The 25,734-nt window shown below is 37.2% G+C and overlaps 2 protein-coding genes and 2 non-coding genes across 4 annotated transcripts in view; 3 read left to right on the plus strand and 1 right to left on the minus strand.

The window, feature by feature from the left end:
- Positions 1-1,827: 1,827 nt before the first annotated feature.
- Positions 1,828-4,020, plus strand: LOC121725605 (heparin sulfate O-sulfotransferase). The gene is made up of 5 exons (XM_042112625.1): positions 1,828-2,099; positions 2,182-2,485; positions 2,731-2,869; positions 3,034-3,131; positions 3,269-4,020. Exons 1-5 carry the CDS (start codon positions 1,988-1,990, stop codon positions 3,636-3,638), a joined length of 1,023 nt encoding a protein of 340 aa, XP_041968559.1. The 5' UTR covers positions 1,828-1,987; the 3' UTR covers positions 3,639-4,020.
- Positions 4,021-9,374: 5,354 nt separating this feature from the next.
- LOC121730822 overlaps positions 9,375-25,734 on the plus strand; it is a 34,971-nt gene continuing 18,611 nt past the window's right edge. Inside the window, exons 1-5 of the mRNA XM_042120000.1 lie at positions 9,375-9,457; positions 10,074-10,217; positions 10,448-10,558; positions 20,346-20,488; positions 23,447-23,629. Coding sequence (XP_041975934.1) covers positions 9,436-9,457; positions 10,074-10,217; positions 10,448-10,558; positions 20,346-20,488; positions 23,447-23,629 — 603 coding nt within the window. The 5' untranslated portion in view covers positions 9,375-9,435. The remainder of the gene's footprint in view (positions 9,458-10,073; positions 10,218-10,447; positions 10,559-20,345; positions 20,489-23,446; positions 23,630-25,734) is intronic.
- On the minus strand, positions 10,805-10,878 carry Trnai-aau. The gene has a single exon. It is a non-coding gene; the product is annotated as a tRNA-Ile (tRNA).
- Positions 24,691-24,764, plus strand: Trnai-aau. The gene has a single exon. It is a non-coding gene; the product is annotated as a tRNA-Ile (tRNA).

A 25,734-nucleotide genomic window follows, 5' to 3' on the forward strand; every position in this document is an offset into this window, starting at 1 on the left:
TTTTTACACACATTTTAAGTTTTTGACTCATCACTCATTGATCACCAATTTGATCACTCATCTCGTGATTTGGATTGACAGTTGTATGTAGTGTTGTTAAATTAAGGGCCCATTCACGGCAGGACTGCACGCAGTCCTGCAGTGAATGGGCCTCACTGATTGGTTCACACTCGGTGTTTCCGGCCGATAACACCGAGTGTGAACCAATCAGTGAGGCCCATTCAATACAGAACTGCCGTGCAGTCCTACCGTGATGGGCCCTTTAAGTATCGTGCAGGGCTTCAAATACCGGTATTTTTTCATAACGTTATTGCTTCAAGGGCATAGATAACGGTATGAAAATTTACCCGATACTAGAAATAACGGTAAAAATTGGAATAAATACCGGTAAATGTTACAACGGTAAATAGGATTTATAACGGTAAATATATTATGTCCTTTGATAACGTTACCCTTTATAAAATAAGTACTTAATATTTTAATCAGTCAATTCAGTATGCAGTATGCACAAAATTAAACTAGACGTGTCTGGTGACCAGTAGGTATATATTATAGGAAAAATGACGTCTAATGAGAATGACATGGTCAGTACTCAGTAGTTCAGTGCTCAGTATCTTTGTTCAAATATTACTAATTTATGGTTTGTATAGTAAATTATTGTATTGTCAGCTCGTGCGCCGTGCACTGACTGCCGGACGGACTCTGTTGTTTTGCAGACGACGGGGCGAGGTGGTACACAAAGCACACGACGAGTGGAGGCAGTCAGTTCAGGACGTTCGTTCTAGTGGAGATAGAGAGAATAGAGCTAGCTGCCGCCTCGCGCCGCCGCGCCGTATGCGTTACTGCATGTAAACTGGTTTGTGTGATCCACGGACATGCCGCGCCGCCAGAGCCCGCCGTTGCGTTGGTAATACATATTGTAGGATTCTCTTTGTGCTGTTGTTCACGGCGAAATTGACCGGTCCGCCCAGCCCCGTCGTGTGCAAAGCGCCTCTGTTCCGACGGGCTACGCTCCTTAAAATATTCTCCGTGTTATAATACCCACATATTTTGTAAATGCTATCATATAATTTTGTGCTTCCTTTTTTAAATGTGTTGATATTTTTAACTACAGTCTACAAAATATATATGTATTAAACTTAGAATTCTAGTAATAAATACTAACACATACAAATAATTATCCATATTTTTGCCAATCCCCCGCATTCGCAACAATTAAAACAAGTAAATTTTGATGAACTTGATGGAAAGCAACTTCCGTCACCCATGGACACTCGCAGCATCAGAAGAGCTGCAGATGCGTTGAAGGCCTTTAAATAGGAAATATGGTAATGGGGAGGGTAGGGAAGAGAAGGGAAGGGAATAGGGGAGGGGATTATGCCTCCAGTAAACTCACTCACTCGGCGAAACACAGCGCAAGTGCTGTTCCACGCCGGTTTTCTGTAAGAACGTGGTATTTCTCCGGTCGAGCCGGCCCATTCGTGCCGAAGCATGGCTCTCCCACGTATATAAAAACTGGTGCTCGGAAGTCGGAAGTTGGGCTGCGAGTGAGATTTGATGCACGACGCATACCGCATACCTGATACCAGAAAATATCGTTATATTTACCGGTATTTTCATAACGATATTTTTTGGTTATGTTACTAGTTAACTATAAAAAATACCGTTATCTGGCTACCATTATGAAAATACCGGTACGTAACGATATTTTTCGGGTATTCGATAACGTTATGAAGCCCTGGTATCATGTCTCTGACTTTTGTACGTCAACTTGGTTGTACTCAATTTGCAAGAAGAAGTAGAAGATATTGTTGACTGTTGTGGAATTGAAGTGTACAAAATAGAAAATATCAGATTTCCCTATTTTCTCTTTAGAATATAGCAACTATGGCATAAATAGCAAAAAGATTTATAAATTATCATGTTCTTCTGTTCATTTTGTGCAAGTGTTCAGTGTGCTTTGGAGTAGAACTTTTTATTTACAAATATGTTGAACATACACAAGTTATGGCTGTTGTCCAGTTTTGGTGTGGTAGCTATAGTGGTATTATATTTCCAGAACGAAATAGCGCGTCTAGAAGAGAATTATCACAAACTAGGTATATTGAATTGCTGTGTCAACATAATATTAATATAATATTTCATGAGTGGTTTTATGTTTTGTTGTTTTTTCATTTACAGAATACAAACTATCTCAATCGCATCCGGAGGCTCGTCAGTTTTTCTCGAAGTCATTGCAAAAAGATGACGAGAACCTTGTTGTTATTTACAATAGAGTACCCAAAACTGGTTCCACCAGTTTTGTGGGTATAGCATACGATTTGTGTAAGAAAAATCATTTCAAAGTGCTGCACATCAACATAACAGCGAACATGCATGTGATGTCACTGAGCAACCAGTACAAGTTTGCTCAGAACGTGACGAGGTGGGATGAGGTGAAGCCAGCACTATACCACGGTCATATGGCATTCCTTAACTTTGACAGGTTGGTAAGTTGTGTGTACACTGTATGACCTGGCACCTTGTTAATAAATCTTGACAATCCTTTAAAGAAATCTATTTCAAATTAATTAAATGAACATAAACTCCTGAAAAATATTAGTAACCAACCACGTTTGCAAATATAATTTTAATACATTAATAATGTTGCTCCTGAAAATGAAAGTCTTTCGAAGTTTAGATGTATAGACATTATTTTAAAACATAATTTTGAAATTTTCTCTCTTACAGACTGGGAACAATATCAAAACCTATTTATATCAATTTAATAAGGAAGCCATTAGACAGACTGGTATCATACTACTACTTTTTAAGAAATGGTGACAATTTTCGACCCCACTTAGTTAGAAAAAAGCATGGAGACAAAATGGTAAGTGTGAAGCTTAAAGTACTTACTTTATACTATGAATAATAAAAACTAAGGGAGAGTAACTGTGTCAAAAATTTAGATTCTGTATGATTTTTTTTCTTGCTTTATAATTTCAATAAAAACATGAAAGTGTGTCAAAGTATTATCTTTCTTTCTCCTGGCAGACATTTGATGAATGTGTGGAGAAGTCTCAGCCAGACTGTGATCCAACAAACATGTGGCTTCAGGTGCCATTCTTCTGTGGACATGCTGCAGAATGTTGGTGAGTTAAATATCTAGATTCTTGTATCCTAAAATATTGAAATATTCAATATTTTCGATAGCGAAAATCTGGGAAGTGTGTACAATGAAAAACTCATGCCAATTTCATATTTCAAATCCATATAATTATTTTTCCAGGAAAGCAGGCAGCTCATGGGCTCTGCAGCAAGCCAAACACAATCTAGTCAATCACTACTTACTAGTAGGAGTGACTGAGGAGATGCTGGACTTTATCTCGGTCCTGGAGGCTGCACTGCCCCGACTCTTCAAAGGTGCAACGGAGCACTATCTCAACAGCAACAAGTCCCACCTCCGACAGACGAGCTCCAAGCTGGAGCCGGCGCAGAAAACAATAGAAAAGATACAGCAATCCTCCATCTGGAGAATGGAGAATGAGCTGTACGAGTTTGCATTAGAACATTTCAAGTTTGTCAAACGAAAAGTGTTGCTGAGAGAAACGAACAGTGTCGACCAAATTTTCTTCTATGAAAAGATAAGACCAAAATAGGGATTAGGAAATTATACAAGACTTTAAATAATAATATATCAAATTATATTAGAAATAATTTAGGATTTTTTCGTGATTCCAGTGCAATACGGCTCTGTTACTTGTTGTGATGTCGGGTAGAGCTAGCGGAGCTCTGATATCGGTCTAAATTGTTTCATATCATTCCATGTAGCTCAAGTTGTGTTCTGTTGTGATAATGCCTAGCTTTTAATTATTTAACACAATAATAATAAATAATGCATAAGTGCAATAAATTATAAAGTTGCATCTAAGCGTGATTAAATATTGACAGTAAAGGAAGTTGGAAGTCCAATGTAATAATAGTATTTAAATTATTAAAACATGTTCATATAATCTCTATTAAAAAGTCTATTTTAGCTGAATCTCTTGCCAAGTTACTCTTGCTACAATAAGGTTGATCATAATTTATTATTACAAATTAAATCAATCAATAGTATCAATGTTTAAAAAGAGTTTATTTATAATTTCATTACATATTTTAGGAGTTTGGTGTGACACAATATAAACTTTATTCAGTTAAAGTAAAAGTCGGCCAAGTGCGAGACAGATATTGAAGTCTTAGTAATAGGGTCTCGTTTTTACCTTTTGGTACGGAACCCTAAAAAGAATTAGGCGCACGCATTTATTTATAATGAAAAATAGTATGGGCAGCGCAGGCGCGTGCGACAGAGCGGACGCGGGCGACGACGGACTGTCACACGCTCGACGGACGGGCGGGCCCACGGCGCGGGCGCACGCTTTTCGCAATCAACGTTGTTTTCGTTGACGTCTTTTTGCCAAATCATAAATTAGTAAATAATCCATGGTAATCTATTTAACACAACTGTACACGCTCGACATAAAAATTATACTAGCAGCGCTAAATGAGATGGGCGCACGCTACGGGTGCCCGCTCGCTCGCGGTGGTCTTCCGTGTTTTAGCGTTGGCCCTAAAGCTTTCCTATATTTGATTTTTTACCTGACCAGAATAGAAACTTAACAATATAGTGTGTAAAAAGTAATGTTATCAGTCTCTATATAGGCTATGATATTAAACGATGGTCTCGAAACTTATCGAACTAACTTATTAGCTAATGTAGAGAATTAAATGTAGATATAATAGGTATAAGTCAAAAGTTCTTCCAATGTAGACACTAGTAGATGTATATGTTTCTTGTTTGTCTGTTTTTATTTTGTTATTGCTGTCTATTCTATCTATTTGAGTGTTAGGTTTGAAAACATCAATTGTAGATATTTAAGTTGATCGCACATATTTTGTCAGCACCGCGGTACGCGTCGAACGCACCGCATAGTACCTACGCGAACGGCGAAATGCGGCGCGTACGGTGGGGGCGAATGTGCGAGTTTTTTTTAATGGCCCCTTATATGGGACCTCTTGTTCCCCCTTCAAGAAGAAAGGACAATTATTTGCCTATTTTTTTTTATTTGTTTGCTAACAATTTTTACAGTCCATTTGATTTCATTTCCTCTTCTATTTCTTGTACTAGTAACTTTTTCATTCACATTCTGTGCGAGGTTTCACATCATTTCATACAACGAATTCTAAAATGCGGACGTGATCGGCGCGTGCGTTATGCGCAGAAAATAAATAGTCTTATTTAAACAAAAATCATAATGATTATGATTGACCACGCAAACTCTAAAAGCATATATATTATTTACTTAAGCTGTAAAAATGTTCATCAGCAGTTGATTTTTCCAAACCGACATATTATGCATTGACTGATAACTGATAAGTGATATGTACCTAATTTTATGAATATGTTGGTTTATTTTGGACGAAATTATAGTTCATACACATTACACACAAAACATTTTAGCACATTATAGTGGCATGTCTGCAGGCTGATATACAGGGTGCAATTTAACCTTCCTGCCAAATTTGGATATATTGATCCTTGTTAAAAATAAAATACACGTATTTCTTATTTTATAATCACTCAGTAGGTACTAAAATTTTGAGAAATAGCCTCCGAAAGTTATCCTATCAAACACCACAAAACATGGACACATGCGCGGCCCGGCCCCGCCCCGCCCTTCCATTGACATTCTTGCAGTGACGGATTAAGACTACTTGATGCCCTAAGCAATCCATGCCTGTGGGCCCCCCTATCCGTATCTCAACTAGAATCGGTCTTTGAACCTTTACTCTTCTGGTGCCCCCTCAGACGTGATGCCCTAGGCAATTGCTTAATTTGATTAAGGGTTAATCCGTCACTGCATTCTTGTTATTATCATAAGTTGCGAATTTTCCCTTCATACCACAGAATAGATAATAGTACAAGTACTTCATACTTTGACGAACTTAGGACCGTCAAATGTAAAGGACGTAGACAGGTATGTTTAGAATAAAATTAATTGATACACATCAAAAGAATCGAATATTACAACTTTTTAATTACGAAACATAAGCACTTTAGAAATTTATAATAAATCTAAACCACATCCTTTGCATTGAGGCGTATTTAAAAATTCAATTAACTTGTGTACACGGTACAACTAATTAAAAAATAAAAATCAAAACAACCCACCTCTAACTCTTATTAACTTTCATCTTGTCTACACTTAGCATAGTTCAAACGACTTATACTGCAATCCGTTTTGCTCTAAGCAAAGTCTAGCGCGTTTTGCACATTGTCTGTAAAAGTTTGTTACTTGAAAAGTTTGTTAAGCACAACTTTGTCACTTTTAACCTCGTCAGAGGCATGTCTTCAAGGCTGGCTAGGCGTGTGCAGGTGTTGCGAAGTGCGAACTGTCCATAATCCGAGTCTTCGATTGTCTCGCGATTCAGATAATTAGTTAATTAAGTTATGAAGTGACCATTGTGCATCGATTTTTTTTGGGATAAAATATGTTATTGTAAAAAAATTAACACCCTATTTTTTTGGTTTAATGGACTCACCTAATAATACCTAAGCCCCAAAAAATCCCGCTTAATTGCACCCTGTATCTCAAGCATTGCGCTAGCTAGAAAGTTGAAATTACAAAATATGTATGAACAAATATAAAAGTTTAAAATATATTCTCCTCCTTTATTGAAAGTCGGTTAAAAGGTAGCCTAAGTTACTCCTTATTATATCCGCTATCTGCCAAAAAAAGTCCCGTTAAAATTGCCCCAGCCGTTTCAGAGATTAGCCGGAACAAACAGACAGACATACAGACAGACAAAAATTGTAAAAAGTGCTATTTTGGTATATGTCCCGTATGTACATTCATATGCATGTAGTAAAAAACGTTTCTTTCAATATTACAAACAGACACTCCAATTTTATTTATATGTATAGATGTAACATCCAAGAGTTTGTTTTGGCCAATATCATTTGGTATAGAATACTTTAGTATTTAGTACACCTATACACCCCGCTGCTGTACCGAAATGAAAAGAAGATCGTGGTAGAGGTCAGGTTACGACGAACATTATCAGTTAAAATCAACTTAAGATAGAAACTCAACAATATCAGTTAAAATAATTACAATATTGACATTGGTGTTGCAATAATTTTCTTGACTACCCTCAAATATAATAAGATTCGTGGTACGGGGTACCCATTTTCAATGACGTCATAATACTCTTAAGATCTACGCTGTCCAAAAACCAAATACACTAAACGCACTATTAATTAGTAAATAATAGAGATGTATCACGATATTACTGCATTACATAATAATAGACATCGGATTATATGCACGATCAAAGTGCCGAAATATGAATGCAATTATACACGAAAAATGGCCGTAATATGCACAATTAAAAGTCACTTATTATTAAAATTTTAAAATTTTAATAGCTTTCCAGTAGTGCCGTTAATAAAAGCGTCAATTTTTATAATTTCTTGATGAAATCCAGGATTTTTAATTTCTTATAGGTACAGCACCAATAATATTTTTCTACCAACATTATCCGATTGCAATCTTAATGCCCATTGCAGTTTAATCGTTAACTACTTTATTAAAATGTTTTACTAATGTGGCCAACTAAAAATAAAAAATTTGTTTCTAGAAAGATATTGTACCTATCGGGTGTATAGCATTCTTGTAATGGTGATGAAGCCACATATTTGAAGCGTTTTGATCTATCGCAATTCGCATCTACCTCTGTTTTGTGGTTTCGGTGTATATCGTGATAGCCAGTTTGGATACTACGAAGGCATAAAACTACCGAAATATAACACTATCAACGAAAAATTGCTAAAATATGCACTATCGCCTAAAAAGTGCCATTATATGCATAATATGCAAATATGCAAATGCATATAATCCTATGTCTACTTAATAATTATTAAAGAGCTTATTTATTATTGTTTTACTAATTAATGTCATTATTAGGTACTTTATTATTATTATTATTGTAAACCTAAAACATATTATAAACAACACTCATTTGGTTAATTTATTAATAAAACAAGCTACAATGTGATGTATTTCTTTCATTATGTAGATAATCTATAAAGTCTAATATTTCTTTGTAGTAAGTATACGGATTTTTTGTAATCTATCCTCACTTTTCTTTGAATTATCTGTTAAGAATAAGTGCTTGTTCAGACACAGTGGGAACCGTGCGTTTTAACCGCTCGCAGCTTAGGTATTACAAAGGCGTTGTATTACAGCGATCACAATTAGGGAGATCGCAGACGGCACACTTTTTGTGTGATCGAGTCTGCGGCGTTCATACAGTCTGCATGGCCGCTCCATGCCGACTGTATGTGCGCCGCAGACATCACACAAAAAGTGTGCCGTCTGCGTTCTCCTTCATTCTCCCTTAACCGCTGGGTTTCTGCACGAGAAACGCGCGGTTCCCGCTGTGTCTGAACAAACACTAAGGCATGTTACTTTGGTAAGTAGTGTTGGACTTGATAAAACTTTAAACGCCGCTAAATAAATTGAATATTCACTGATGTAGGTCACAAACCGCCTTACACCATGTATCAAATAAAAAATATGAGGGGTAATAAAGTAGCCTTCTGTATGTTGTAATGAGTGTACGTGGAATTAGGTTACAACTAAGTCGACTCATATTTTATCCACCGAATCATTGAATATTAAATGATTACCAAGAAGTTCGGAGACCGAACACCTGCGGCCCGGAGACTCGCACCATGTAATTAGTTAATTACACCGTAACTCCACATGGTCGGGTCATCATTACAGTCTAAACAATGCAATTACCCCGGACAAGAAACTGTTTGTCGAGCGTTTTCTTAAATATTAATTTAACTGACCCTAATCGTCTTATGAGTTAACCTCTTAAGCAAACACGCTAATGTACAGTTTCTTGCATTTTCACAATTCATTCAGGGGGTCGGCGGTTTAATTATTCAATGATATCGGCGTCTTACTCGCACGCGTGCGTCTGATGCGTGCTAGACGAGGACGACGCGTATTTACGTGCGACGCCGAGGACGGTAGTACAGCACTTCCACCTGGGCCTCAGTCACCCTCGAGGATCGCAGCCCGGCGGACGGCCCGCGATGCCCCACCGTACGGTCCCGCCGGCAGAGATGCTGTCCCGTCGACACAACTTTCGAATAAGCAGACGAAAGCTGATCATTTAAAAATAATAAAATGAGTTAAAACACTTTTAGTTGCGAAGTTTTTATGTTTGTTTCGTTTGATAACAGATAGCAAGGTCGCGTCCTTCAATCGATGAACAATTATATTAATACGAGGCAGCGACGTACGTTTTTGATATATTTTTATCACTAGTGCCAATATAATATTAAGTAGTCCCCTAGTTAAGCGCCCGAAAGAAGTCTAAAACTCATCATCTTCATGGAATATGGGCATCTGCTTGGACACGGGTAAGTCGGCCCCACGTTGGGCGCCACTTCTTATAAACACCCGAACTAATGTGATGCTTAGCGTGTGTGGTCGCCTGCCTTTAATGGAAGGCATCACGTTTCACGACATTACTATTTTCGTGTTGGCGACGTAAATTACTGTGACAATAACTCTCTTGGATTCAAGAGGCTACTCGTGTTAGCTACCCAAAACCAAATAAACATCAAAATTACTAAAATGCTATTGATTTTCGCAGGTAAATGGTAATAAGAAAACTTTATATCGAAGTAGTTAATAATTTAGCATACGTAGCACCAATTTTAATTGTATCGTTATTTTTAAACTGTGCAACAACTGCACATAGTTTCTATTTTTTTGTGTTTTTAATCAGTAAACGGTAAAAATATCCTAAGTTTACTAAAACTTGCGGCCCCAACATAAAAATATAACAACAATGGCAGAGATATCTTGGAGATATCACAAACCTTAATTTGTTTACTAAATCGTCATTGCCTAGTTTCTTCCGTAACTTTTTCACTAACTACCTCACAATTATTCTCAAATATCTTAATGAAAGAAACTTCCGAACAAAACAATGACGAACTTCCCAATTCTCATGTATCCTCACCTTGCCAGAACAAAACAATGAGGAACTGGAGACGGCGGACCGCAGCCGGCGCAGCTCGTGGCCCGCCACGCCGGCCGCCGGCGCCTTCCCCATGCAGAACACCACGCACGTCAAGTTCGAGCCGCCCGCAGTGCCCGTTATATTCGTGCTGGGTGAGTAGAAACAGGGAATCCGAATCATACAATATGTAGCGGTATCTTAAAGAAATCTTCCGGTCGTAAGTCGCTTTGGCTCGGCTCGCGCTGATAGGCTTTCGCTCACATAAGACGCGACAATGTTAAGAGTGATTATTGCAATCAGCAATCATATAGCCATATATTTATTTATAGAGCATAATTTCCTTGCCTATACCGGCGCGTTATACGTGCGTGCGTGTTTCCAGGCGGGCCAGGCAGCGGGAAGGTGACGCACTGTGACACGCTGATGCAGGAGCGCCGCGGTCTGGTGCACGTCAACATGACAGACCTGCTGCAGCAGTACGCGATAGGAAATGGTGGGTCCTCGTAGTAGAAATTCCTCATTGTATTGTCTCACAGCCTATTTATTATGGGAATGAATATTGTAAAGAAAGTTTGATCAGCGGTCACGCTCGCGGTTTTCGTGCGCAATTTCCGTATTTCCCTCATTGACACCTTTTTGACTACTATAATGATTATTTCAGTATAATGGTAGTCACAAGAGCGAGCGAGAGCTTTGGTTAGATTCGAAGACGTGATGTAAAAAAATGCAAAACGGATTGTGGCCCATGAGGGGATCGAACCCGCGACCTTCGCGTTATTAGCACGACGCTCTAACCAACTGAGCTAATGGGCCGGTGCCAAGTGCCGAAAAATATCTGGTCGCAAGTCACAACTTACTACCAATTGCAATTATTTGCACCAGAATAAAATACGTGTTTGCACAACAGTTTTATTTACATATCTACTTACTACCTATGTGGATTGAAAACATAAACTTATAATATACCAGTGTCGTAAGTTTATTATAAGTTTATGATTGAAAACAACCTCACGATAGATTCATCGTCATCATCATCAGCCTATTGCCGTCCACTGCTGAACGTAGGCCTCCCCCAATGAGCGCCAACCATCCCTATCTTGGGCAGCCCTCATCCATCCGCTGCCAGCCACTTTCTTCAAATCGTCGGTCCACCATGCTGCGGGACGTCCTACACTACGTTTGCCTAAGCGTGGTCTCCACTCAAACGCTTGTCTGCTCCATCTACCGTCTTCCCGTCTGCAGACATGACCAGCCCACTTCCACTTCAGCGTGCTAATTCTATGAGCAATGTCGGTGACTTTAGTTCTCTGGCGAATGATTATATTAGGAATTTTGTCTACACGACAAATTAAGTGTACCTATTTAACCTAAACAAAAACTTCCTAAAAATTATATTTTCTCCATACTTACGCTAATCCACGTTTTTTTGTCTTTTTTAGGTTTGGGTATTTATGTGATTTATGACAATACAAATAGATAATGTTTCTATGAAATAAATACATATTTCTATTAATAAGGGGGTCAGCATTAAAGGCAATAATAGGCCACACAGAAAACTTCATCCACTTATTACATTCGAGGGTAGTGTGGAAAACACGTGTAAAGCTACAGATGCAGCTGACAGGTGTGTGTGTGGCGGACGAGTTGTGAGGGACACACAGCGACTGACTACCCTTTATTTTTACTAGTTCTGTACTTTGTGGTTGTCGGTTATCAGACAGAAAAACTGTAATGATACGCAATTTGATAACACTATGAGTTACTAGATATAGCCCGTGAATTGTTTGTACAGAAATTCGTTCATCTATACATATTATAAAACAAAATAGCTTTTTTCCCTCATGTCCCTTTGTAGGGAACAAAGGGACATGAGGGAAAAAAAGCGAAATCTTTAAAACCACGCGACGGATTTTGATGATTCTTTCAGTGTTAGATAGCCCATTTATCGAGAAAGGTTATAGGCTATATTTTATCACGCTAAGACTAATAGAAGCAAAGAAATAGAGGAAAATGTGGAAGAAACGGGGGAAATTATTTGAAAGGGCTAACTCACTAATCTCCGGAACTATATACTGGTCCGATTTAAAAAAATATTTCAGTGTTAGATAGCCTATTTATTGAAGAAGGCTTTAAGCTGTATTTTATCACGCTAAGACTAATAGGAGAGTGTGGAAAAAACGGGGGAAATTATTTGAAAGGGCTTATCTCGCGAACTACTGGAGCAATTTTTATGTTATTTGGGACAGATAATAAGTACACCACGTGAAGGATCATAGGTTAACGATTCTAATAATTTTTTCAGTGGCTATATATTTTATACCCGTGCGACGCCGGGGCGGGTCGCTAGTCTAATATATAAAAATAAGTCGGGTTTTCCTTCCTGACGCTATAACTCCAGAACGCACGAACAGATTTCCATGGTTTTGCATTCGTTAGAAAGGTCTCGGGCTACGTGAAGTCTATAGAAAAAAAATTCAGAAAAAACTTCAAGAGAAAAGCAGGAAAACAGGGAAAATCATTTTATGGCAAAACAACGTTTGCCGGGACAGCTAGTTTATGACAAAAATCTTATGCGCTTTCTCGGGACTCTCGGGAACGCGTCTTTATATAAAATTTTGCCAACATCGGTTTAAGGCCATCCCCTGAGCAAACGACCATGACCATACCTTTGCCGCGTTACCGAGATCGCACCAAAATCCAATTTTTTTTTACTTAACCTAGTTCAAAATTGACCTAAAAAAATTCAAACGGCAAATATGTTATTAATGAAATTGTCGATCTATTGGCTTGTGTTTCAAATAAATGTAATTAGTAAATGCTGCTTGAATTTAAATAAATTAGTATTATTTTGGAAGCTGATATCATGAGTATAATAAACAAAAATAGGGCATTAATAACGGAGAAAGGAATGTTTTTATACGTGGGAGAGCCATTCGGCACGAATGGGCCGGCTCGACCGGATAAATACCACGTTCTCACAGAAAACCGGCGTGAAACAGCGCTTGCGCTGTGTTTCGCCGAGTGAGTGAGTTTACCGGAGGCCCAATCCCCTAACCCCTACCCTATTCCCTTCCCTACCCTCAACTATTCCCTTCCCTTCCCTTCCCTACCCTCCCCTATTACCCTATTCCCTCTTAAAAGGCCGGCAACGCACTTGCAGCTCTTCTGATGCTGCGAGTGTCCATAGGCGACGGAAGTTGCTTTCCATCAGGTGACCCGTTTGCTCGTTTGCCCCCTTATTTCATTATCATTTTCAAAAAAAAAAAAATGTTCATATGCTGAAGATTATTGCTGTATTAATATTAAATAATAATTTTATAGCTTGCAAATAAGACTCTAAAAACGGTAAATTACGGCACCCCTGTAGGGGGAGCGTCATAAGCGTTGATAACAGATAAACCGACAGTACGTAATATATTAATATTTAAATAATATTGGAACAGCGAATCATTTATACTCATAACTTGTATTATTAAATACGCTGTGTCATATCACATATTAATCATGTTTGCTTGTTACTCAATTCCATGTAATTGATGGTGAAAACTTGTCATTGGCTTTTGTTTAATATTAAATAAATAACATTTTAACATTATTTTCTGCTATCATATTTTAGTTGTCTAAAACCGCTGAAAGCAGTAAAGCCGCCTAATTGCTATATTAGCCTATATTCCATGCCTTATGTTGTTTTTGTTATGTTATATTGTTTATAAAATTGTTTATATGCAAATAAAGAATCTATATACTTATATACTTATAATAAAATCGTAGAGGCAAAATTTTTGTACATTGAAAATAAACTTGAGTATACCATACCGAGTCAGGGGCATGTTAGAAGAGTAATAGAATAACATTTTAACTGTTTTTGAAATTTTTGTTTCTCTGTCTGTTTGCCTGTTTGTCTGTTTGTACAGGCTAATCTCTGAATCCGCTATACTGATTTCAATGAAATTTGGCATGATGATACCTTACATCCCTGGTCAACATCTTAGATACTTTTTTTTAACCGACTTTTAAAAAAGGAGGAGTTAATGTTGACTTTCCTGTTTGTGGTCAGATTTTCAAAATTCTTTTTTTGTTGTATAGATTGCCCGAATTTGATACTATGCTTACAATCGGCCAAGTGCGAGTCGGACTCGTGCACGATGGGTTCCGTACCATTATAGAGAAAATATAGGCCAAAAGTTGTGTTTTTGTATGGGAAAATTTTATATTAAATTTTAATTATATTCTAATTGTACTATTAATTATTAAAGTACACATATAATTAAGGACTCTGTGAAAATTTCAACTGCCTGCCTGTTGTCATTATTGATAATAAATAAATAATAAAATAAAAATAAAAAAGCCTTTTATTTCTCACTAATTACATAGTATTTCGTTAGTAACAGTTAAGAGCATTAATGTTTGTGTTAGTAAGAACCCCTCGCTTCGAAGGTGAAGGCCTCCTCTAGAGTTTTTCATGCTTCTCTATTTTTCGCTATCTCCATCCATCCTTCGCCAGCTATCTTTATTATGTCGTCAGTCCATCGAGCTATAGGTCTCCCTCTCGTTCTAGTGCCTGTGGCTCCTTTCCATGCTGTTATTGCTTGAGTCCATAATCTGTCAGTCTCGAAAGGTGGCCCGCCCAGCGCCATTTGAGTTTTTTGCAGTAATGGAGAGCGTCTGCTACTTTAGTTCTTTTTCTTATGTTTTTGTGTGCTATTTTGTGTATTCTCTTGATATTTAGTAGACTTCTCTCCATACCTCTTTGACACGATCTTATTTTTGACTTAGTCTTATTTGTAAGTTTCCATGTCTGGCTGGCGTAAGTTAATGAGGGCTTGACGGCAATTGGCATATCTCCTTTAAATACCTCCTTCAGACTCCAGTACTTTTTCCAACAATTGGAAATTCTCCTGTCAATCTCTTGTTCATTTCTCTGTCTCAGGAAAGAGATTTGTTTTCCCAAATAGATAAAGGAATCCACATATTCCAGCTCGACATTTTCTAGATATATTGGACTTTTTGTAGAGTTTGTGAGTACTTTGGTTTTGCTTCGGTTAATTTCCAGGCCTACCTGTTTACTTGCGGTGTACAATAGGTTTATCATCGTCTGTAGCTCGGTTGCATTTTCTGATAATAAGACGATGTCGTCTGCGAATCTCAAATTACTCAAATAACGATTGTTGATTTTTATACCTACATTTCCCCAATTTAGATTATCAAAAATCCTTTGTAAAACAGAAATAAAGAGGGTGGGAGATATCCCATCCCTCTGTCTCACCCCCCTTCTGATGGCTATAGGAGGTCCAGTCCTTTCAAGCTTAATTCTACTATATCAAATCAAATCAAACTCCTTTATTGCCAGAATGTAGTACATAATCATGGTCTTATAATAAATAATGAAAGTTCCAGTACATTCTTGCCATTACAATGGCGTGCAATTCATTATATAAAATTAATTAAAAAAAATACATAAAATTAACTAAGTAATAAATACAATATATTATAAAATCACTGTTAAAATTGATATAAAATTAAACGCTGTACACCAATAATAATAATTTAAAAGAAATATGTAAAAGATAAAAGAAATAAAAAATATTGTCGAATAACTAATCATGATAGAAAAAATTAAAATAATGTCATTGTTAATAAGAAATTGAAATAAAATAATATAGTACCTAATCTATTTTATCTCTTCAACATATTTCATGTACTCGTCAAGTTTATAAAAAGAGTTTTCTAATAGCCACTTCGTTATTTGAATTTTAAAATTAATTAATTTCAAATCTTTAAATCTGTCAGGAAGTTTATTATTATATACTGTAATAGCACTAATACAAACATTTCTTTTATATACATCTAGATGACATGGTGGCATATATAATTTATATTTAAATCTTGGAGTAGCACTCCTATTATTTGCGTCTGAGTTAAGTGTAAAGTATTGTGGATTTTGCTTAACGAATACACAAAGATCACGAATATATAAACACACAAGGGGTAGTATGCGTAGTTTTGTAAATAGAGGTTTACAACTGTGCATAGACCAGGCTCCACAAATAGCCCTTATGCATTTCTTTTGCACCCAAAAAGCCCTTTCAAAGTCAACCGAGTTCCCCCATAACAACAGACCGTATGAGAGAACCGATGCCACATAACCGTGATAGGCAATTAACGCTGCCTCCGTAGAAACTTTCAATCGTAATGTTTTGATCGCGAACACAAATTTATCTAGCTTGTCGCATATGAAATTAATATGTGACTTCCAGTCACAATGCATGTCAACCATAAGACCTAAAAATTTTGTACATTTAACGTTGTCAATTTTAATACCGTCAAAAGATATATTCATGTCAATAGGGCGAGTACGATAGTCACGAAATTGTATTAGTTTTGTTTTGTCAAGATTAATTTTTAAATTATTATTTTTTAGCCATATAAATATTTTGTCTAGTGTTGAGGTTATTACATTATGATATGATTGTTTGGTCTTACATTTAATAAGTACAGTTGTGTCATCTGCGAATAATATTGAGTCTTCTTCGATAGCTTCAGGAAGATCATTAATGTACAATAGAAAGAGGAACGGTCCCAATAGGCTTCCTTGGGGAACACCGTAGTCGTTTTGTAAAAACTTTGACCTACTACTAACTTTAGTTCCCTTTTGTATTTTAGTAATCTGTACACATTGTTGTCTTCCAAATGGAAGGCAAAGCACATGATTGGATAAAAAGCTACCTGAATAGGTAGCTTTTTATCCAATCATGTGCTTTGCCTCTTATGCCGTATTTTTCTAGTTTATGGAGAAGAAGCTTATGATCTACAAAATCGAAAGCCTTGCTCATATCTAAAAAGGTAGCTGTAATTAAAGTTTTATTATTTAGACTTTCCGTAATTTTTTTTATTAAATTAAAGCATGCTTGAGTGGTATTTCTATTTTTTCTAAACCCAAATTGTTCATTTTTTAATAAATCATATTTTGTCACAAAACTGCATAACCTTTTTAACATGATCTTTTCAAATACTTTCGATATTACAGGAATTAATGTTACAGGTCTATAATTATTTAAATCTTTTTTATCACCTTTCTTATATATGTATAGGTTTTACAATTGATTTTTTTAGACTATCTGGGAAAGTCCCTTCTTGAAACGAAAGATTTATTATGTAGCTTAGCGGTTACTTAGCACACACTTAGCACATGCTTTTATTGATTTAGTGTTTAAATGTTTAATAATGTCATTCACTTCCATTTTATCCGTTGGTGTTATAAATATTGAATTCGCATAATTCATTTTTAATGGTTTAACAATTACGGTAGAGGTTTTTCAGGATTTTTATATATGCTGGGTCGACTCCTTGCGATTGTAGGGACTCCCATATGGAGTGGTGGTAAAGAGAATCGAAAGCTTTTTGGTAGTCTATAAATATAAGGTAAAGTGGTTTGTTAAATTCTTGAAATTTGACTATTATTAGTTCTATAGAGTGGATATGATCAATCGTGGAGAAACCACTTCTGAACCCCGCTTGTTCTGCGGGTTGATGTCTTTCGATATTGTCTCTTTTCCAAGATAGACGAGAAAACTTTATTGGGCGGTAGTTTCCAATATTATTTGGGTCTCCCTTTTTATATATCAAAATTATATAAGATTCCGTCCATTGTGTTCGTACTATAGCCGATTCAAGCACGAGGTTAAAGAGATGCGTGAGAGGGACAGCTAGGTATGGGCATCCAATTTTCAAGGCTTCGTATTTGATCTGGTCCAGGGCTTTTGTCGGTTTTGGTTTTCGTAATTGCCTTTATTACCTCCTCTACATCGATCTCGGGTATATTCATAGGTGCTTCCATCGACGTGTTGGTAGTGGGTGTCGACTCTACATTTTCGTAAAGATTTTTGTAAAAGCTAGTAGCTACTTTCAGTATTTCGTTTCTATTGCAATTTATATTATTCGAAGTTTTTAAACCTTCCATCCATGTCTTTTGCAATCTAAGTTCCTTGTTTGCTCTTTTTAAGCTGCCTGACTGTAATACATGTTTTTCGAAAGTGTTTTTACGATGTATGTTATAATCCTTGCGGATATATTTACTAACATGCTTATATAATGCTTTTAGTTCATTTTTTAAACTCCTTGTTTTTGGTTTGATTTTTTGGATTTGCTGTCGCCTGAATATCAAATTCTGCGTCTTAGTAGAAAGATAAGTCTTGTTTTCTGGAGGTGTATAGGCCTTTTTGAGGCTACTGCTTATTGCTTGGACAATTTTATCATTTAGTTCTTGTACTGTAGAGCGTTGTTGCCAAGTAGGAAAGTTTTCTAAATTTTCTTTAAGTTTTTCCTTATAGATTTGTATTTCTCTATCATTCTTAAGAGAACTCTTTCCAACAGCTCCGTAGCTTTTCCTGCTTTTGTTGTGTGGCTGTAATTTAAATTTTGCTCTTATTAATCTGTGATCACTAGGGAAATCGACATTAATCACCTGTACGTCTTGAGCGGATTTTTGGAAGTTAGTAAGTATATAATCCAGTTCGTTTTTTACCAGACCATTTGGTGATCTCCAGGTCCATCTTTTCCCGAGTTTCTTTTTGAAAAAAGTGTTCAGGATAGCGAGTTTATTTTCGCATGCAAATTGTATAAGCCTCTCACCTCTACTATTTCTGCGTCCATAGCCAAAGCTTTTCATTATAAGGTTTTCATCGTGGCGAGGGTGACCTATTTTAGCGTTAAAATCGCCCATGACAATCACATATTTATTTGTTATTTTTAATGCTTCGTTAACCACAGTGTAAAAAGTTTCTAAGTCGTTTTCGTTAGAGGATTCTGTAGGCGCGTAACATTGAATAATGCTTATTTCTATGTTATTAATACTGAGCTGTAATATAGCTAATCTTTCTGATAGTCCTTTGAAGCATATAATGTTTTGCTTATGGCGTTTGTTAACAATAAATCCCACACCGTATAAACCTGGAGCTTGTCCTATATAGAACAAAATGAAATCGCTATATTCCTGTATAGACTCGCCCGTTCGCCTTATCTGAGTTATCTCACACAGGCCGATGACGTCGTACCTGATATCTTATATAGTGCAGCTTAATTCTAATAGTCGAGAATAGGATGATAGAGTTCTGACATTATAAGTTCCTACGTAGAGCATGATTTCCTCTTGAGGGTTTTGGTCTACTCCTCCCACGGGGACCGGCCGTCTTGGGAGGGGGCTAGGAGGAGGGGCTTCAGTTGTTAGTTTTTTGTCAACAGATTTATCTCGGTAGAGTTGGAGGTAGAGTTTTTTCGGTAAGATTTTTCGCTTGCATAGAGCTTTGCATGTATGATTTGATGTTATTAATTTTATATCTTTTTGGTATTTGTTTAGCATTGCTCCCGCTAGGCATCATATTTTGTTCAGTAGGAGACGAGGACATGTTCCGTTTTTTCTTGAATCAGTTGCGGTGTTCCGGTTTTTTGGACTACCAGGCAGTATTACTATTTTGTCATACCGTAAGACAGCATTTTTTCCCTGTTTGCGTTCCTTTTCTACCGTTTCTTGTAATTCTTTTCTTTTTGCCAAAGTCTCTCGTGAAAAGTCTTCCTTAACGTCATAGTGCGAGCCCTTCAGCAGATTCTTTTTCTTTAAAATTTGTAAACGATTATCAAACCCTGGATGGATATAATTGATCACTGTGTATCTCAATTCGTTACCGGCCATGGAAATTACGGATCTAAGTCGGTCGGTCATCGGTCGAGCACATAGGTAGAAATCGTAGAATATGTACGACCGAAGGCAGTATGTTTGAAGAAACCTCTCATCATGTTCTCTGGGAGAGTTTTTTCGGCCGAAACGAAAGAACTACAATACTAGACAACATACAGTGTAAATCTGATGTCGCATACTACGGTGATATCGTGGACAGCGCTATAGGAACTTAATCCGTGCCTTCAAGCGTTTTTGTCACAATTATTATTGGCAACAGTCTAACACAACAAATTCCAATTTGTTTCCCTTCGAAGAAAGGATTTTTCAAAACGATAAGTAGGTATCTGAGGTTCAAGTTTCCTGGGTATTTTGATGTAAATTAAAAATTTCGTGTGTAACATAGATCCAAATAAAATAGTCGTAGATAGGTGTTCAACTTTTTTAGTCTCGATTTTAATAACATTCATTCACGCGGACGAAGTTGCGGGCAACAGCTAGTTTTTAAATAAATAAATGTTTATTAGTATTTAGTTAGGACTATGTCGGTTAGAACATAACATTCTACGATTTTCTTTTGACTACATATCTTTTCCTCTCCGCACAGACATGCAGGACTTCGGCTCGCTATCCAGCAAGACGGTCACGGAGGTGCTGATGCTGGAGATGAAGATGGCTCCGGCGGCGCGCGCCTACCTCGTCTCCGGGTACCCTCGCTCCATGCGCGACGTCGCTGAATACTCCGACAAGGTCAGTCTATCTCTATCTCATATGTCAGCCTCTCTTTGTCTCATATTTTGCCAACATACTGTTTAAAATACTTCAAACATCTGAAGATCCTTTTTTTATGGCAAAAAAGGCAACCCTGGAAATATTTTGAGATCAAAAACCATTTCGATCTCGAAATGTTGTGTTTTTGTTCTTGTTACTATCAAGTACCACAATTTGCCTCGCAATCCTGCATCGCGCTATCGAAGTTTCGGAGAACAACAAGATATTTACGTCTGAAATGACGTTAGTGGGCTTCGGCCTAACAGAGCATGCTATCTCGCTCGGTCGGAAGATCTTCCTTTTCAGCTGCCACTCACAATATCGAGATTCGAGAACCATCTTAAGACGACTAACATCACAACGCACACGCACGCAACAGTCTGCTTGTCAAACGGAGAAAGATCCACATGACAAGCTTCTTACTTGTTTTTTTAATAAAATAAGTGGGCAAACGAGCAAACGGGTCACCTGATGGAATGCAACTACCGTCGCCTATGGACACGCATAACATTAGAAGAGCTGCAAGTGCGTTTCTAGAATTCCGTTTCAATTATAAACTTAGACAACTTCGGCACTAAATACATGTAAGTTGAGGTGTGAGTATGAACATACAGCATTTTCCATACGTCCCGTATGCCACTGATTGTGTAGAATGAAGACCGAATTACAAATCTCAAAAAAATTGTTCTTTCAGCGCTGCACTTTCACAGTGAACTCTATATAAGAGGCAGATACACACCCTAAAGTATTATTACTTTGTTTGGTTACACCTTATATATGTAAATAGTGCGTAAGTCTAACAAATATTTATCTTAATAATTGTATTAGTTACACGGCTGGGGTAGATGTTTACGTCGGGAGGGTAGTTGTAATCGATTTGGGTGTCAGTGTAGCGTCAAGGGCGGCTGCGTGTCCTTTCATACATTTGGATGGTACTGGATGTCCTTACCGAAATGTAGGTCCATACAGACTTATATACTTAAAGGGCTACTACAGTTTATTTTGTCTGTGGCAATGGTCTACCTCGCATAGCCTGCATTACCTGCATACGTCGATATTGCCAAACAATGACAGTGACGTGGGTGTATTCTTCGCGTATCCCGTGCCTCTGCCTAAAGTGGAAAAGCAGGAACACTGTTGGGGTTTTAGTGAGTACGCCTACATCGTCCCCGGGGAGTCCTACATACCCCAGTACTAGCCCTCCCCAGACTGTGGGGATGCGTAAATGCATTTTCCCAACGAAAAAAATGCAAAACTATTGTTGAGCAAAAAGTCTGTACATTTGTAGGTAATATCTGTATATAATACAAAATATGTTTTAACTAAGTAATTTCTTGCAGAAGCAATTAGTTTTAACATTTGTTATTATTGTATGAAAATCCTAAGAGTAGCCGTGATTCAATAAATACAAACAGAAACTTGTGATTTCATAATAATAATAACTTTCTTTTAAACTTTCTTTACTTTTTTTACTTTTTTTTAACTTGTTTTACTTTTTTTTTAACTTTCAAAATATGTATATAGTCTTTGAATAGCTATTCCGGTCTAGATTAGTCTACTATAGACTGGTTTCTTCAGCTAGTTGTAAATCCAGTAGTAACGACGCCGCGCCGTCTGCGGGGACCACTACAGTCTACACACTACTCAGCAATTACAAAGCGACTAAATAAATTGTTGCTGCAGTGTTTATGTTACCGCCCACTTCTAGCGCTATTTAATTAAGTCGCTTAATGCATAACGTGGTGAAATGAGTTATTACTAAACAAGTAATGTTAGTCATAAATATTTTTATGACTTACTTTAATATGTTTACAACTTAAGCTCCCTAAAAGCGTGATGTTAGTGTGCTTACATTGTCGTGCCTTTTATGGTAATTTACACTATTAACTTACTAACAAATAGTACTAAACTTTTGTCTTTAATGTTTTTATAACATGTCACAAATAGGTAGTAATGTCGCTTATTTATAAGCGCGGTAGTGTTAAAATTTTCTTATGTAGCTTATTTCTTAAGTTGCTCTGCAAAGATCCTGCACGTCTGTCCAAAATTAATAATAAGGCTGCCATTTTATAAAGCGTCATATATGTGTATAACAATCCACGTCATTATTTTGCATGAGACCAATTATATGAGACTGAAACAAGAAATAACATAATTAGCATGTAGTTTTGATTGGCAGCTGTTCGGCATTCATACCCATATCAATGGCCCCCAAGCGCTAAAAGTTCCTTATAGGACAGTATCAAGATTCCCCATAAAAGCTCATGATCATGCCTTTTTGAGGCGTAAACGGCCGGACCTTTGGACATTTATAGATGTTAATCCATCTATGAATAGATGGGAGCATGCCGGTATGTTTACATTTTTGAGCATTTTGTGCATCTCTGTTCATCATCTATCTTAAGGGGAGGTTATTCCTAAATTAGCAGGTCGATGTCTGTCAGTGCGAATATCGACTTAAATGACATTAAAATAACATCCATATCAGCGCGCCTTGTACAGTGGCGGTTACGACGCTCGCCGCGTCCATGATAGGGCGAAATAGGAGAAAAAACCTTTTTACTTAGATAAAAAATAGTGTAACTAAACATGTATCCGTACATTTCCCTGTAAAATTTTAATAGTAATCGAACTATCCAAATTATTTTTTGATTGAGTCCCTGTAAGTCCTATAAAACTCAAAATGTTTTTAAAATCGAGGTTGTTTCGGAATTTTTTTTTATCGAGTAAAATTATCTGTATTGTGTTTCTAACCGTAAAAGTCACTAGTTAAAAGATGTATCTATACATGTATATATTTTTCAGTATTTTTTAATGACGCTTTCTTTAAAAATTACTCATTCTAGAAACGTGAATTTGGAACAAACCTAGCCTTAAGGGATGATTGTCAGACTTATAGCCCAGTTTTTTTAGTTTTGAATGCCTTAACCCTATCAGATCCAGACGCTGAGCGGCGTGGTGGTGGTGAGCTGGCGGCAGCGCGTGCTGGAGCGGCAGATTGAGTACGGCGCGCGGCTCGGCCACGTCGTGCTCAGCCTGGCGCGCATGGAGCTCACCAACTTCTACCGTAACGTCGTGCCCGTCGCAGACTACTTCGACCAGGCCAACATGCTGGTAGCGGTGAGTGATGATGATGATGAAAGCCCATGTATTGTCTCCTGATAACTTCAGCTATGTACTAGCGAAAACATAACTCCAAAACTCGTAGGAGCTATAATTTGCTTGCACACGAAATTTTTAATTCATTATCAATTTTGCTATCGCACTTTTAACATACCGGTGAAAAAAGACTTAATGTCAAGGTTGGGATGTATATTATTATTTTTGTCGATAACATTTTAAACTAATCCTGAAGACAGAATAAGAGGACAAAAACGTTTTTAACTAAACCAACACCGTCACTAAAACCTTAACGCTTAAAGCTTCGGCCAAACCTGCGCGTCAGTAACGCGGGACGCGATGCGGGAGACTGCAACGCGAAACTGGCGTGCACACCTGTGTGACTACGGTGTGAACCGTAGATTCATTCCTGCTCTGCCGACGCGAACGTCCTGCATTGCGGTCGCGCAGGTGTGCACAGCCGCAGCGCCATAAGATTACATGGGCAGCGTCCGCCGCGCGGTAGACGCTCCCGATTCGCAGTCGCTTTGGCCGAAGCTTAAGTCTGGCCCTTGAATTCGTAGTCCCTACGCGTAGGGACTACAGGTTCAAGGGCCGTAGCTTGGATCGTAGCGCTACGCCGCTACGTAGCTACGTACTGCGTAGTGGCGTAGCGCTACGATCTACGAACCGCACTACGGCGTAGCTCGCCTGCTACGCGCGTAGCTCTACGCGTACTGTAATCCAGGTTCCTGGCCCACTGTTTACTGGTGATCATTTTATGCTGATTTTATATTATCTTATATTTTACTCGTTCTTAAATTCAGTGTTTAGGAATAAGGATTCATTAAAATTTCGTATAACTAAATAATGAGTTAAATTGACTAAATAGGTATTATACATAATAATTGGACTTTACCATCCGTGTTTTTTTCTAAGAATTGTTAAAAATATTAACAGCCTAGCAGCACGACTTTATCAATATTGATTTAAGTATTCAATAATGATTATTATAGTGAGTAAAATGTAGATAATGAGAACGTGAGAATATTGTGTTCTCAGAATTCTTCCGAAAATACATCGGCCCATTAGCTCAGTTGGTTAGAGCGTCGTGCTAATAACGCGAAGGTCGCGGGTTCGATCCCCTCATGGGCCAACTTATATTTTAGATTCAAAATAAATCGAATAAACATAACTAGAAATCAATGGTCGAAATTCGAGTTTATTCGAATTCAATTATTTTCTTCTTTATTATTAGAATTCAATTATTTTCTTATTTTGGCTCCCCGTTTAAAGTATTGACTATTTCAGATTTAATAAAAAAAACAACAACCCATTTTTTATTTGACAAGTGACAACAGACTTCAACCATAAACAAAAGAGAATTCGTATGTATAGGCTTGTCATTCAAAATAATGGTTGTGTGCATATTGTAGTGTGTGTAATATTTTATTTGTTTAAGAAAATACGATAAAAGCACAATTTCAAAATAATATTTATATCATTGTTTGGAATAATAATATTAGGTCATTGGGATTATTGCTTTTCAATATATTAAAATTTAGTTGAATAATATAACATGTTTTATCAATTATCATGCATAATTTAAGTATAAGAAGAGAATATTTTTTTAAGAAAAGAGACTTATGTAAGATTAGAAATCGTTACAATAATATGTAAACGCCAATCTGAAAAACTTAAAAATTAAAAACTTCACTTATCTTAAGCGTTCGCATAGTATAATACAAGGTAAATAATATATAATGAGCGTCTCCGAACACAAACCAACAATTGAGCCGACAAACGCCGCCATCTTGTGATAAATAATTCAAATTGGCCGCTCCGTCCCCGCCATTATGTGCATCATTTCTTTAATGCATTATAATAAACGTCACGTTCCTCGAACAAACATTGTCAAAGGTAGAGTTACAAGACAAGGAAATGAATACAATAATACAGGGGTCACCAATTAGTTTCGCTTTTTTTTAAATAAAATGACCGTCACGGTCCGCACTGCATTAAAAAAAAACAATGTAATTACGGAAATTACAAAGGTATTTATTTACATAATGAGACAGACAAGTGTCAAGTTTTCGTTGCTTGTTGGGAGTGAAATTGGTGCAAGC

The sequence above is a fragment of the Aricia agestis genome, chromosome 1 (genome assembly GCF_905147365.1).
Source record: "Aricia agestis chromosome 1, ilAriAges1.1, whole genome shotgun sequence".
In the NCBI taxonomy this organism is placed as follows: Eukaryota; Metazoa; Arthropoda; class Insecta; order Lepidoptera; family Lycaenidae; genus Aricia; species Aricia agestis.